Raw genomic sequence first — 16781 nt, 5'->3', positions numbered from 1 at the left:
CCCAAGTGTCTATTGATAGATAAATGGATAAAGATGTGGCATGTATATATAATGGAATATTATTCAACCATAAAAAAGAATAAATCTTGTCATTTGCTACAACATGGATGGAGCCAGAAAATGCTAAGTGAAATAAGTCAGAGAGAAAGACACATACCATGTGATTTCACTCATACGTGAAACTTAAGAAACAAAACAAATGAACAAAGGGAAAAGAAAAGAGAAAGGAGACAAAGCAAGAAACAGGATTTTAACTCTAGAGAACAAAATGATGGTTAGCAGAGGGAATGTGAATGGGGGGAATGGGTGAAATAGGTGATGGGAATTAAAGAATACACTTATGATGAGCACTGAATGATGTATAGAATTGTTGAACTAGGATACTGTATATCTGAAACTAAAATAATGTTTGTTAACTATACTGCAGTTAAGATAAAAAACTTGGGACGCCTGGGTGGCTTGGTGGTTGAACTTCTGTCTTCGGTTCAGGTCATGATCCTGGGGTCCCAGGATCGAGTCCCACGTTGGGCTCCCCATAAGGTGCCTGATTCTCCCTCTGCCTATATCTCTGCCTCTCTCTATGTGTCTCTCATGAATAAATAAATAAAATATTTTTAAAAATAAAATATAATAAAAAGCTTAAGAAAAAAATAAGACAAATCATAAACAGACTATTAACTATAGAGAACAAACAGATGGTTACCAGAGGGGGAAAGGATGGGAGTATGGGTGAAGAGGATTTAAAGTACACTTATCTTGATGAGCACTGAGCAGTAAATGGAACTGTTGAATCAGTATATTGTACACCTGACACTAATAATACTCTATGTTCACTACACTGGAATTAAAATAAAATTTAAAATAATAACTATAGGTATAATAATTTCTTAATGGATGCACAATATAAAACTATGTAAATTATGACAACAATTTCATAAATTGTGGGAGGAGGAAAGTAAAAATGTAGACTTCTTTATGCAATTGAAGGTAAGTTGTCATCAACTTAAAATAGTCTGTTAGATCTATTATATGTTTCCTGTAAACCTCATGGTATCCACAAAGAAGAAACCTACAGTAGATACACTTAAGTTAAAGACAAAGAAATTAAAGCATATGAGTTAAAAAATCACAGAAGAGAGCAAGAGAGGAAGAGGAGGAATAACAAACCAAACAGAAAATAACTAACAAAATGGCAATAGTAAGTCCTTACCTTTCAATAATCACTTTAAACATAAATGGATTAAATTCTCCAATCAAGCAACAAAGAGTGGCTGAATAGATAAAAAAAAAAAAAAAAAGATCCAACAATATGCTGCTTACAAGAGATTCACTTTATTTTTTTTAAGATTTTTTATTTATTTGAGACAGAGAGAGAGAGAGAGAGAGAGAGAGAGAGAAACAGGCAGAAGGAGAAGCAGGCTCCATGCAGGGAGCCTGACGTGGGACTCAATCCCAGGTCTCCAGGATCATGCCCTGGGCGGAAGGCGCTAAACCACTAAGCCACCGGGGCTGCCCTCACTTTATCTTTAGAGACATACATAGGCTGAAAGTGAAAGAATGGAAAAAGATTTTCCTGCAAATGGCAACTAAAAGAAAACAAGAGTGGCTATATTTATATCAGATAAAATAGATTTGCGATGAAAATTGGTCACCAGGAGAAAGAAGGTCACTGTATACTTTATTGTGATATTCATCAAGAAGATATAACTGTAAATATATATACACCCAATATTGGGAGTATGTAAATATGCAAATATTAGCAGAGCTGAGGGGAAAATAGACAGCAATATAATAATATTAGCAGGTTTCAATACCCACTTTTAATATTGGATATATCATTGAGATAAAAAGTTAATAATTAAACAGTAGATTTAAAGAACACTGTAGACCAAATGGACCTAACAGATAAAAAGAACATCCCAGCAAAAGTAGCAAAAGGCACATTCTTCTCAATGAATAAACATTCTTCATTTTCTCAATGAATAAACATTCTTCATTTTTAAAAGGATTTCATGGGAACCCTGGGTGGCGCAGCGGTTTAGCGCCTTCCTTTGGCCCAGGGCGTGATCCTGGAGACCCGGGATCGAATCCCACGTTGGGCTCCCGGTGCATGGAGCCTGCTTCTCCCTCTGCCTATGTCTCTGCCTCTCTCTCTCTCTCTCTCTCTCTCTGTGTGACTATCATAAATAAATAAAAATTAAAAAAAAAAATAAAATAAATAAAAAAAAATAAAAGGATTTCATGTATTTATTCATGAGAGACATAGACAGAGAGAGGCACAGATATAGGAAGAGGGAGAAGAAGGCTCCCTGCAAGGAACTCAATGTGGGATTCAATCCCGGATCTTGGGATCACGCCCTGAGCTGAAGGCAGATGCTCAACTGCTAAGCCACCCAGGTGTCCCATGAACATTCTTTAGGATAGATCATATGTTGGGCTACAATATCATATCAAGTATGTTTTTTCTGACCACAAAGGTTTGCAAGAATATGGAAAAATTCACAAATATGTGGATATTACATAATACACTCCTGAACAAGTGATAGGTCAAAGAAGAAAGCAAAGGGTAAATCAGAAAATATCTTGAGACAAACAAAAAAGGAAATACAACACAACAAAAATTGAGATGAAGCAAAGCAGTTCTAAGGGGAAAATTTATAGTGATAAATACCTGAATCTGAGAGAAAAGAAAGATCTCAAATAAATGATCTAACTTTATACCTCAAGGAATTACAAAAAGAAGAACAATCTGACCTCAAGTTAGTAGAAGACAAAAATAATAAAGACTAGAGCAGAAACAAATGAAATACATGGCAGCCTGGGTGGCTCAGCAGTTTAGCACTGCCTTCAGCCCAGGGAGCCTGCTTCTCCTTCTGCCTGTGTCTCTGCCTCTCTCTCTCTCTCTCTCTCTCTGTCTCTGTCTCTGTCTCTGTATCTCTTATGAGTAAATAAATAAAATCTTAAAGAAAGGAAATAAATGTAATACAGAATACAGAGACAATAGAAAAAATCAATGAAATGAAAAGTTGGGTTTTTTAAAAGGTAAACAATATTGATAATATTTACCTAGACTAACCAAGAAGAAAAGAGACAAGTTAAACACAGCTATAAATGAGAAAGAAATACATTGCAGAAATACAAAGGACCCCAAGAGGATACGATGAACAATAACATGACAACAAATTGGATAACCTAGAAAAAATGGATAAATTCCCAGAGACACACAACCTCCCATGACTGAGTTGTGAAGATATAGAAAATCTGAACAGACCAATAGCTAAGAAATTGGAGCAGTAGTAAAAAAACTGCCAACAAAGACAAGCCTAGGACCAGATGGTTTCACTGAGGAATTCTACCAAATATTTAAAGAAGAAGTAATGCCAATCCTTCTCAAACTTTTCCAAAATATTGAAGAGGATGGAATATCCCCAAACTCATTTTATGAGGCCAGATTTATCTTGATACCAAAGCCAGATAAGATTATGACAAACATCCCTTGTAGTTGTTCCTTGTAGTATTCATCAGAAATATCCAATATTCTGACATACTCTGCCAGAAATATCCAATATATCTAATGAATATAGATACAAAAATTCTTGACAAAATACTAGCAAACCAAATTAAACAGCACATTAAAAGGATAATACAACATGGTCGAGTGAGATTTAACCCTGGGATGCAAGGATAGATCAATATATGCAAATCAATAAACATGATATTCCACATTAATAGGATGAAGGACAGGGATGCCTGGGTAGTTTAGTGGTTGAGCGTCCGCCTTCAGCTCAGGGTGTGATCCCGGGGTCCAGGATCGAGTCCCACATCGGGGTCCCTGTGAGGATCCTGCTTCTCCCTCTGTCTCTGACTATCTCTGTGTGTCTCTCATGAACAAATAAATAAAATCTTTAAAAAATAGGATGATGGACACAAATCATATGATCTTGTAAATAGATTCAGAAAAAGCAGTGTGACAAAAAATTTATACTTTCATTGTAAAAGCTCTCAGTAAATTAGTTTTAGAAGCAGCATACCTCAACATAATAAAGGCCATATCTCACAAACCCACAGCTACGATCATACTCAATGAAAGCTGAAGGATTTCCTTCTAAATTCAAGAACAAGGTAAGGGTGTCCACTCTCACCACTCCTATTCAACATAGTACTCGCAATTCTAGCTGGAGCAATTAAGCAAAGAAATAAAAGGCACTTAAATAGGAAAAAAAGAAATAAAATTTTCTCTTTGCAGATAACATGATTTTACATATAATAAAACCTAAAGACTCCACAAAAAACCTGTTACAACTATTCAACAAACTCAGGAAAGTTTCAGGATACAAAGCCAACACGTAAAAACCTGTTACGTTTTTATACAATAACAACAAATCATCTGAAAAAAAAAAACAAAGAAAATAATCCCATTTACAGTAGCATCAAAAATAGTAAAATACTGAGGAATAAATTTAACCAAAGAGGTGAAAGATCTATACATTGAAAATTATAAGACATTAATAAAAGAAACTGAAGACACAAATGAAAAGACATCCCATGTTCACAGATCAGAATAATTAATATTATTAAAATGTCCATACTACTCAAAGCCATCTACAAATTCAATACAACCCCTATCAAAATTCCAAGGGCATTTTTCAGAGATATAGAAGAAACCATCCTAAAATTCATATGGAACTTAAAAAGACCCTGAATACTAAAATTAACAAGTCAGGACACAACAGATGCTGGTGAGGATGTGGAGAAAGGGGAATGCTATTACACTATTGGTGTGAATGTAAACTGGTACAGCTACTCTGGAAAACAGTATGGAGGTTCCTCAAAAAGTTAAAAATAGGGGTGCCTGGGTAGCTCAGTCACTTGAGCATCTGCCTTCAGCTCAGGTCATGATCCCTGGATCCTGAGATCAAGCCCCACATCGGGCTCCCTGCTCAGCAAGGAGCCTGCTTCTCCCTCTACTGCTCCCCTTGCTTGTGCTCTCTCTTTCTCTCTTTCTCTGTCAAATAAATAAATAAAATCTTTTTTAAAAAAGTTAAAAATAGGGCAGCCCGGGTGGCACAGCGGTTTGGTGCCGCCTGCAGCCTGGGGTGTGATCCTGGAGACCCGGGATCGAGTCCCACGTCGGGCTCCCTGCATGGAGCCTGCTTCTCCCTCTGTCTGTGTCTCTGCCTCTCTCTGTGTGTCTATGAATAAATAAATAAAATCTTTAAAAAAAGTTAAAAATAGAACTACCCCACAATCCAGCAATTGTACTACTAGGTATTTATCCAAAGGATACAAACATAGTGATTCGAAGGGGCACATGCACCCCAATGTTTATAGCAGCATTATCCACAATAGCCAAACTATAGAAAGAGCCCAGGTGTCCATCAACAGACCAATGGATAAAGATGTGATATAGTGGAATATCACTCAGCCATCAAAAAGAATGAAATCTTACCATTTGCAACAATGTAGATGGAACTAGAGGGTATTATGCTAACCAAAATAAGTCCGAGAAGGACAAATATCATATGATTTCACTCATATGTGGAATTTAAGGACAAAACACATAAATATAGGGGAAGGGAGGGGGAAAAAAGACAAAATCAGAGAGGGAGACAAACCACAAGAGACTCTGAACTGTTGGAAACAAACAGGGTTGCTGGAGGGGAGGTGAGTGAAGGGGTGGGGTAATTGGGTGATGGGCATTTAGGAGGGCACTTGGGGGAATGAGCACTGGGTGTCATATGCAACTGATGAATCACTAAACTCTACCTCTGAAACCAAAAAAACAAAAACAAAAACAAAAACAAAACCCACCCTGAATAGCCAAAGTAATCTTATGAGAGAAGAGCCCAGCTGGAGATATCATACTTCCTGATTGCAAACTATACAGCAAACTTATAGTAAGAAAAACCAGTATGGTACTAGCATTAAAAAAAAGAAGACACATAGACTACTAGAACAAAACTGAGAGTCCAGAAATAGATCCATATATATATATATACAGAAAACTAGCATTTGACAAGGAGGCCAAGAGTGATCATTGGGGAACAGATAATCTTTTTGATAAATGGTGTTGGGAAACTGGATATCCACGTGACAAAGAATGAAGTTGGACCTGTCTTATACCGGCCACAAACTTTAACTTGAAATGGATTTAAGACTTAAATATAAGACCTGAAATCATAAAACTCCTACAATAAAACAGGGAAAAGCTCTTTGACACTGGCCCTGGCAATGATTCTTTGGATATATTACAAGAAGCACAAACAACAATAGCAAAAATAAAGAAGTGGGACTACCTCAAACAGAAAAGCTTCTGAACGGCTAGTGAAACAATCAGGAAATGAAGAGGCAACCTATGGAATGGGAGAAAATATCTGCAAACTATGTATCAGATAAGGGGAGGGTTAATTTTCAAAGTACATAAGGAATTCATACAAAGATTAATAATCTGATACAAAATGGGCAGAAGACCCAAACAGAAATTTTTTCCAAAGGCATACAAATGGCCAATGAGTACATGAAAAGATGCTCAATATCAGTTATCATCAGGGAAATGAAAATAAAAACCACAATGAGATCTCATCTCACATCTGTTAGGATTATCAAAAAGACAAGAGATAACATGTGTTGGCAAGGATGTAGAAAAAAAAAAAACCCTTGTTTGCTTCTGGTGAGGATATAAACTGGTGCAGCTACTATGGAAAAGAGTATGAAGTTTCCTCAAAAAATTATAAATAGAACTACCATATGATCCAACAATTATACTTCTGGGTACATGTATGAAGGAAATAGAATCACTATCTCAAAGGGATATCTATACCCCAATGTTCACTTCAGAATTATTCACAATAGCTAAGGCATGGAAACAACCCAAGTGTCCATCAATGGACAAATGGGTAAAGAAAATGTGGTTGATGTATACAACAGAATATTATTCAGCCATAAAAATGAAGGGAATCTTGCCATTTGCAACAACTTAGCTAGACTTTGAAGCTATCACGCTAACCAAAAGTCAGAAAAAGATAGACTGTAAAATACTGTATGGTCTCACTTACATGTGGAATAAAAACAGCTGATCTCAGAAACAGAGTAGAATGGTGGTTGCCAGGAGCTGGGGAATAGGGGCAAGGGAGTGATGTTGGTCAAGGGGTATGAACTTCCAGCTATAAGACAAATAATTCTGGGGATATAATATATAATTAACAATACTATATTTTATATACTTGACAGTTGCTGAGAGATTAGGTCTTAAATGTCATGACAAAAAATAGCAGTTATGTGAGGTGATAGATTTGTTAATGACCATTATTGTAGCAATCATTTCACAATCTCTCTCTCTCTCTCTCTCTCTCTCTCTCTATATATATATATATATATATATATATATATATATACATATATATATCACATTGTGTACCTTAAACTTACACAATTTCAATTATAACTCAATAAATCTGAGGGAGGGGGGAATAAAAAAAAAACAGCAAGCCCTATCTATCAGCTAGTTACTTTTATTACTTGAAGTCCACCAACTGGTTCAGTAGAATTTTCTCCTTCCATTGACTGAATCAGCCACTATATTTCTATTTTAAACATATATTTGAGGGGGGAAAAAGAAGTTTGGACTCTGGAGAGTTAAGAATAAAACTATGAATTTAAAATAGTATTTAAAAACACTTTGATGAGAGAAGGGAAATACGGAACTATCAGGAATGAAAGAGTAGTTTGGAACAATGATAAATATTTTTTCTCTTTGACATATGAGAGAATATTAGTCAATGCTCCTTAGGAGGACTGAGAAGTTAGAGGATTCATGGATTTTTTAGAACAATGAAACTTTTAAGAAAATGTAGATTAGAGAGGTGCCTGTGTGGCTCAGTCGGTTAAGTGTCTGACTCTGTTTTGGCTCAGGTCATGATCTCAGGGTCAGTGCCCAGGGTGGAGCCTGCTTGGGATTCTCTCTCTCCTCTCCCTCTGAACCTCCCCATCACTCATGCACTCATTTCATATTCTCTCTCACTCTCAAATAAATAAATAAATAAATAAATAAATAAAATCTTAAAAAGAAAATGTAGATTGGAGATTGATTCCATTCTCAAGATGAAGGTGGTGCTTATATTGGATCTGGGCTAGGAAAGAGAGTTACTGATAATATAAATGGCTTGAGATTGACATTTAGCTCTTTGGGAATTTTTAACCATTAAATATCTACTGAACAGTTGTCAGATGTTATTGGCAGCTGGCCATTTAAAAAAATTATTCTCAAATATTTTTAACTTACGTATATAAAACTGACTAGTGACAGAGGCCATCATTCAGCAAATGGGGTTCAAAATGAGGCTTGCAGTGAACTCAATGATGAATCATGTGTTTTATGTTAAAAGGTGATTTGGGGGCACCTGAGTGGCTCAGTCAGTTAAATGTCTGACTCTTGGTTTTGGCTCAGGTCATGATCTCAGGGTCATGGGATCCAGCCTTTCAACCGGCTCTGAGCTCAGGAAGGAGTCAGCTTGGGATTCTCTCTCTTTCCTTTTCCCTCCCTCTCTGCTCCTCCCCTCACACAAGTGCTGGCTCTCTCTTTCTCTCAAAGGAAGAAATAAATAAAATCTTAAAATCATTTTAAAAGATGACTTTCTGTGTTTACATGGGGCAAATTAGCATAAAAATATGTGATCATTAAAAATTAGCATTGAGGGATGCCTGCGTGGCTTAGTCAGTTAAGTTTCTGCCTTCAACTTAGGTCATGATCCCAGGGTCTTGGGACTGAGCCCTTCATTGGGCTTCCTGTTCATTGGGGAGCCTACTTCTTCCTCTTTCCTTGCCTCTGCCTGCTGCTATCCCTTCTCATGCTCTCTCTCTCTCTCTGACAAATAAATAAAATCTTTTAAAAACTTAACATTGATATAATTTGAATAAATATTTTTTTAAAATTAAGCCACATTTCTTCCTTGTGTCTCAGATTCACCTTTATGTTTTCTTACATTACCAAGAAGAAACAAATTTTTAGTAAAAAAAAACTATAGAAATGGATATCATTGAATAAGCATTAGTCATATAATCTTAATATATTGATTTTGTGATTATCAAATATCATAGTTTTAATAAATTTCACCTTTCATTTCGATCCTGTCATGTCAATATCTGACAATTGTATTCTAAAATAAAATAAGGCTGCTTGAGTTTTACACTGTGCAATTTTTGCAATATTGTTCTAGTGTACATGCTTTGTTACTTGGTACTTTTCTGGACTATTTGAATCCACAGGGTCTCAAACATTGAAATGTGACACTAATTAAAATATTTTAAAAAAACAGCAGCTGAGGTCAAATTTTGACTGCCATTAATTTTAATTTCACTCATTTGAGTCTACGTTCCCACATCCATAAAATAGCACCTTCCTAAAGTAGATATCTGGCATGAAATGGGACCCCACCATATAGCAAAATGCCTGGCCCAAAGGAGATCTTCAGTTGACATTAATTTCCTTCCCTTGCATCCTTGAGGGAGTAGTGGGCAGTGTAGATGCTAGAAATCTTAAGAGGGTAAGAGTTAGTAGAATGGTATACAGGGAACACAGGATTTGAGATGAGAGGGCTAACTTCCTAGCACTTAGCAGTCTATGACTTTAGGCAAATTGTATACTAAAAACAACAGGTTTCTCCTTCTGGAACCCAAAAACACATTCTAGATTGTTCATCTGTGTGCAAATTATCAAATACCAACCAAACAAAAACAAAAGCAAAAAACTCCGACAGAGTTTCTAAATGATTTACAGAAGTGCTGCTTCACTGATGGACCTGAGGACAATAGTTCCTGGAACTATTGATAGTAACCCTGTAATTGAAGGAGAAAGGAAAATAAATTCTATGACCTAAGATTACGTACATACCAATTTGTTTCATATGCCTGAAATGGAACAGATGTTCACATTTTTCAAGGGTCAAGGGGTGGAGATTATAAAAGATTGCTCTAACTCATTTTGTCCAATACCTGTAATAACTCTTAAAGTAGAACCAGAAGGGCTCTCTTTTTCATCTTGAAAATATTGATTACTGTGTTCTTATAAGCTTGCTCCACTATGATTATAAGTAAGCTTGTACCTCATACCCCATAGTCAGGGGATAAAAAACAAAATCGAAACCATTTGCACTCTGAGAAAAACAAACAGAAAGTAGATTCACCTTGTCTAGCACTAGATCCTCTCCACAAAATGAAACCTTAAGTTTGTTCACATAAGTTAATTACTCATGAAAACTTAGGCACTACTGATGTGATAATCATGTAGGAGAGCCAGTGTCCCCTGTGTTCTCTTATTAATGGACTACTTCTAGCTTTACAACTTTGTTCTTCTTTACATGCCTCTTATTTATTTTTTTATTTGCAGAGCCAGTTCCAAAATCTAGACATTCTTCTCCAAAATTTTGAAGGAATAATTATTTTCTTCATGACTTTGGCTTTGAGCCTTTCTTTAACGGGAATAAATAAATGAGATAAGGAACTTTGAAATCACGGTATCCTACAAGTAGTTAAGCATTCACTAGTGAGCACTCATTACTCAAAAGAAAAAGGACTATTTCAGATGTGTTTACAGTGCCATTTTTGTAAAGATAAAGGAGAAAATAAGTGGACCTTGAGATGATACAGGAAATCTTTAGAAGTCAGAAGTAAAACATGAACGATGTATGAGAGAGAGAAGGAGAGACAGGAAGAGAGGAAGGAAGAAAAGAAGGAAGGAAGGGGAAAGGTGGAGAGGGAGGGAGGAAGGAAGGGCTACGTTTATATAAGCTTTAAACAAAAGTAGAAGGGAAATCCCAGAGAGGCATGGAGAAGCAAAGGACTCAGATGTCATCATGATAACTCTATTTTCTTTGTACTTGTTCCAGTATAGACACTGGTATACTGTATTAGTATAAGTTCTGCCCTAGAGACAGCAGGTTGCCTTTGTCAGGATGGTCAGCTAGTATTTAATTAGAATAAGGCAACATTGCAGAGGCAGCCTCTACAAGCACTTCAACTATCTTTATTTCTGATCAAAAGTAGATATTTTGTTAATTAGCACAATTGATGTTAGAAATCAAATTTGATTGCTAAAACTAATGGCTTTTGGGATCCCTGGGTGGCGCAGCGGTTTGGCGCCGGCCTTTGGCCCAGGGCGCGATCCTGGAGACCCCGGATCGAATCCCACATCAGGCTCCCGGTGCATGGAGCCTGCCTTCTCCCTCTGCCTGTGTCTCTGCCCCCCTCCCTTTCTCTCTCTGTGACTATCATAAATAAATAAAAATTAAAAAAAAAAAAAAAAAAAAAAATAAAACTAATGGCTTTTTACTAATTATAATGGGTCTTGGAAATGGACTCTCCATGGTAAAACTAGCGCTATACAAGACACTCAGATTATTTCATATTATGTAGAGACACATCACACCCCTACAAGTATCTAGTGGGGCCATTGGCCTGCCCCCTTAGAGAAACTTTTCCAGACATGATTCCAAAATGGCCCTGTGTCCAGATGAAGAATATTCTTAGATGTTATTACATAATGAGCCTAACCCTGCCACCGGTATATTGTCACATTTGCCTCAGGGGAAACTTTCTTGTCAGTTTTTTGGGAACACACACAGACACACACGCACACACACATACACAACAGTGTTGGAACTTCTCTTGGTTTACAGAATGAGTTATGTGTTTGTTTGTTAATAAATGCATATGCAACAAAATTTGTCCAAATTTTCTTTCAGTATGTCATGAAACCAAGGTGGTGGGAGAGTAGTTAACCTTTGCCTACCCCTAACCATTACCTCGTTTACCAAGAAGATCTTAAAATTATGCATTACTGCATTGTCTTGGGTCAGTTCTCAACAGTTTTGTTTTTCCAAAGACCAGCATCTCATTCTAACTGGAACTCTGCCGGGTCATTTCCACAGAGGTGGCAAGGATACAATTATAATTTGGGTCACCCTGCAATGGCAGTTGTTTTCTAAACTAAAAAGCCTGGACTGGCTCTGGCAGGCACCATACAGGCATGCCTCTTTTTTTGTGTTAAGAATCACAGTAAATGTGTACTTAAAAAGAAAAATCTGGCTGAGTGTGGAGGATAAAATGGAAGGGTAGACAATGAAGACCAAGAACGTAGTGTAGGAAGCTTGGACAAGTAACTGCAATTAAGAGTGAGAAAATAGCCTATTTTCAAGAAGTGCAATTAGGTGATAATAAAACAAGATAACTGGGAGAAGGACATTTAGATTTAGAGGCTATTTGTGTGTTAATGCAATTGAAGATAGGGTTGTAAGAGTGGATATTGTAGAATGAGAAGAGCTAGGACCTGGATCCAGAGGAAACAATGAAAGTTAAAGTTATGTAGAGGGGGACAAGGATTGAGGAAAACAGAATCTTTCTGATACAGAACTGATAGAGTCAGGGAATGCCTATCATATGACCCAAAAGGAATTGCATGGATGTGTCCCTGACACCAAATACTCCATCTCCCAGTCTGATAGAATGGCTGATATCATTGGAATTTGGAGTTATTTGGATCTGGGCTTAAACTCTGTTTTTCTAATTGTGTGATTCTCTGTATCAACCAAGTAACCAACACAGCACTTGCTATTTAATAAATATTCAACAAATAGTCGATGAATCTATTATTATCATATCACCAGAGTAAGACATTGCTTCAAAATATTAACTAAACTTTCCCTATTCTTCTTCATACTCTTTGCCTTTCCTTATATCCAAGAGTATTTCATGTACTCCCCTTTTAGGGGAGCTAAGGTGGTGGCCAAGAATTAAGAAGGCATCACTAAACTTTTGACTTCCGAATTACATTTTTATTTTTATTTTTTAAAAAGACTTTATTTATTTATTCATGAGAGACAGAGAGAGAGAGAGAGAGAGAGAGAGAGGCAGAGACACAGGCAGAGGGAGAAGCAGGCCCCATGTTGGGAGCCCGACACGGGGACTCGATCCCGGGTGTCCAGGATCAGGCCCTGGGCTGAAGGTGGTGCTAAACTGCTGAGCCACTCGGGCTGCCCTGAATTACATTTTTTAAAGCTAAGTCAAGAGTATGAAAAGCCTGGGATCTCTTTTTAACAGTTATCTTTTCTTTGGAAGAATAAAGGACTGTGGGAGAGCTATGAAGAATGGGAATTGATGATGTCAGAGAAGTTTGCACCAATGGAAAAATAGATAATTACTCAACCATACTAGCATGTGTAGAAAGATCTAAGGGGATGTGACTGAGGTTCAAAGGCATATAAATGATCCAGAATCTTCTACCATTCAGAACACGACAAATAAAAACTGCACTGGAAATTGATAGTTTGGGGAAAATCACTGATCTCATTCAGAACACAAACTAAATGTATTCAAAACAGGGTTAATAGATCAGGTGAGATGTTCAGTTAATCTGCTTTTTCAAACATCTTCTACCGTGCCAACTGTACAAACAACATCAGATCTTTAGATTGTAATGAATGTATTAAATTTTTAAAAGGCACAAAACAGTAGGGACCCAGGCTTCAATAAAATAAAAACTTTGGATATAGACCTATTTTCAAATCCCATCTTAGCCACTTATAGTAATGCCTGCGTTACCCTCATCAGTATGTTACGTAATCTCTGGGAGCCTCAGTAGCCTACCAGTAAAATGGAGAGTGTAATATTGACCTCAGAAATTTCTGAGCCTTAGCAAGAATGATTTAAGAATGCCGAGCACTTTGCTTGGTACTCATTCAACAATAGCCCTTACATTGACAATTTTCTCATATCTCTCTGAAGTAGTAGCCAAAACATTTAATAATTGGCACATGCAGGAAAAAAGTTAGAAACAAGTGCAAATAAAGACTGAAAAATTTACAAAACCGCACTCGTGCTGCAGTACGGTCTTCACCCTCATGTGAAAGGCAGAGGGTTGCACAGCCTGGATAAAGTGCTCCTCCTCATGAGCCTGACAACCTATAATTCTATCCGTGTATTTATTCCAGAGGGTCCTGGAAAAGTGGGGGCATGGCTGGTCCCTTCATTTTCCTTCACTCCACACTAAGTGTGCCACTTAGTGCAACAGTGACAGTCGTGGAAAAAAATGTATGAATATGATCAAGAAACCGTGACCATCTGCACTTTGTTCATCAGTTTGCATATGCTTCCTCTATTGCAAATTTACCTTACGTATGGATCACTCTCAAACAATCAAATTGAAAAAAAAAACTTAAGTCCTGTAATGGGTGGTTTCTGGACTTCAAATTCCTCTTAGAGCGCACACATATTCACAACTGATCAGAGGGGGCAAATCATTATTATGAGTTCCATGAAAACAACATTTACTCGTCCAACTCTAGTCAAAATAGTAGATGTATTACTATGAAAACAATGTGCTTGTGCCCTGTATTATCTGTTGGTGCACACTTGGAATAAAAATTAGTCTTTCCAAATATAGCTACAAAAACATGATTGAAAAGACTGCTAGGAATTCTAAAATATTCAGCACAGTTTATTGTAACTGGTCAGTCTAAGTAAGGAACAAATTGACATTCACTTCAACCCTCCGGGTTCGGGAACACGATTAAAAGAGGCACTCCTTACCTATAGAAAAGCAAAGGTGGCCTTTCAGTGCTGATTACAAGGTGAGAAAAAAATGAACATTCTGATAGTGCTGCAATCCGCGTTTGTAATTCGCAAGTGCTACTTGGCATCAGATTCTAAAAAGGGTAGGTGTTGCTTTACAATTGTCAGAGGAAATTACCTATTGGCACCACAGCATCACACGAAAGTTCCATGTAAGAGATAAATTTACAAACTGAAATATGGAAAGCTGGTAAGAGCTGCTGCCAATGGTTATGCAGCTAACTTTTCTTGCCCCTCAATGAAACAAACGCAAGAAACAGGGAAGAATTTTCCGGGAAAAAAAAAAAGCATTAAAAGAGGGAACTCATCTTACCTCCATCCAGCTCCTCAGCCCCAAAGTGATTCCTGTAGAAGAGCATGATTTCAATCTTGTAACACTTGTAGATGGTCACCAAACAAACAAGCAGCAAAAGGATAGCACCAAGCCCTCCAGCAAGTTCAACTGTGTACATTAGCTCTAGGGGAAAAAAATCACAAAAGGAAATGAATACCATATTCACATCGCAAATCACAAATTCAACTTGATTTCACAGTTCGGATGAGACCAGATGTAGGTAATGGATTAGCACAACCCCTTCCCTTTCTGCATGAGAATTTGACCTTTCTAGCTCTGTTTCCTTGGAAACCAGATAAGGTGGCCTGTGGTAACTGTGTTGCTAAGCGATGTTACTTATGGTAAAAAAGGTAGATAGCATTTGGACTGAAGGATTATAAATACCTGTTTGGAAAGTAGATTCTGGGCTTGCCGGAGTACAGTAACTCATATAAACATATCCCTTGTGGGAACCCTGCAAACTATGCTTGTGGGGTTAATAACAAACATCGGCTCCTGAGGCTATGAAGTGTTTAAACCAGACAGCTTCTGAACTCTCCAATCTGAATTTTGATCCTTCCCTCCTGAGCTGTCACCTAGGGGTTGGGGCTGGGGGGTGGGGGGAGTGGCGGTAAGGGTTCCAACAACAACGCAGCCCCTGAAGGGCAGTGTGGACTCTTACATAGAGCGTTGGGTGGACCACCTGAGGAATACTATCTGCTGCCTGCTGCCAGGAGCAATGACTTCCTATCTCTACCTTCAGGAATAGTGACTAGTGACACCAAGGTGGCCTACCACAGTACTGGAGGCTCAATACTTGGGCTTAAAATGTGGGCCGCCTAGTGGATGTCACACCATACTATGGTGGTAGTATTTTCCTTTGACTAAGCTACTTAGATAGTTTTCTTTTCCTGTGTTTCTCCTTTTACTGGGCCAGTTGTTACATTTTATCCCAAAGAGGGATTTTTCTTGCCATTCACTACATACATGTTCTCTTTTTCCTATTGAATATCTATATTATTATCAGGCATTTCTGGGGATAAACCATTAACTTCTGTTTTCTTCTTTAGAGCTTATAGACCTTGTAACAAAATCAAGGGTAACTGGTTTTTAAACATTAAGCCAGAATGCACAGATTTTTGAAAAAAAAATTTAGAGAGAGTGAGAACACAAGCAGGAGGTGTGAGGGAGAGGGAAAGAGAGAATCTCAAGTAGATGCCATGCTCAGGGAGGGGGCTCTATGTCATGACCCTGAGATCACAATCTGAGCCAAAACCAAGAGTCCTTCACTCAACCAACTGCACTATCCAGGGGCTGCAGAATGCACAGATTTTGAAGTTAACTTTAAGTTCTGTGTATGCCTGCTGTCTCAACCAACATAGCCCAAATGTTATTGATACATAGCCATTGTTCACTTCAGTTGATGACTACCTTGAAAAGTGTTAGTTTTCTTAATTACCATTAAATATAAAAACTCTTGGGGTACCCGGGTGGCTCAGTCTGTTAAGCATCTGCCTTCAGCTCAGGTCATGATCCTGGGGCCTAGGATGGGGTCTTAGGATTGAGCCTCACATGGGGTTCTCTGCTCAGCAGGGAGCCTGCTTCTCCCTCTCCCTCTGCTCCTCTTCAAGCTTGTGCTGTCTCTCTCACAAACAAATAAATGAATAAAATCTTTAAAAAAATAAAACTCCCTGAAATTATGGCTTTAAAATAGTGGTATTTTTGATGTTTTAATTTACAATTCATCAATGGGTTATCTAATTTCATAGCATAGTGTACACTTATACTGAAAACTTTAAAATCATCTATGATTTTTGCAGTAATAACTACTCTTGTGTTACAGGAT

The 16781-nt window shown here is 37.6% G+C and overlaps 1 protein-coding gene across 2 annotated transcripts in view; it reads right to left on the bottom strand.

Moving 5' to 3' along the window:
* IL1RAPL1 (interleukin 1 receptor accessory protein like 1) overlaps window positions 1-16781 on the bottom strand; it is a 1371532-nt gene that overhangs the window by 13079 nt on the left and 1341672 nt on the right. For both annotated transcript variants that reach the window (XM_072744238.1, XM_072744239.1), the window contains exon 10: window positions 14936-15079. In XM_072744238.1, coding sequence (XP_072600339.1) covers window positions 14936-15079 — 144 coding nt within the window. The remainder of the gene's footprint in view (window positions 1-14935; window positions 15080-16781) is intronic.

Source organism: Vulpes vulpes, chromosome X (genome assembly GCF_048418805.1).
Source record: "Vulpes vulpes isolate BD-2025 chromosome X, VulVul3, whole genome shotgun sequence".
NCBI lineage: Eukaryota > Metazoa > Chordata > Mammalia > Carnivora > Canidae > Vulpes > Vulpes vulpes.
Note: the sequence above shows the minus strand (reverse complement) of the source record. Positions and strands in the feature narration are given on the sequence as shown.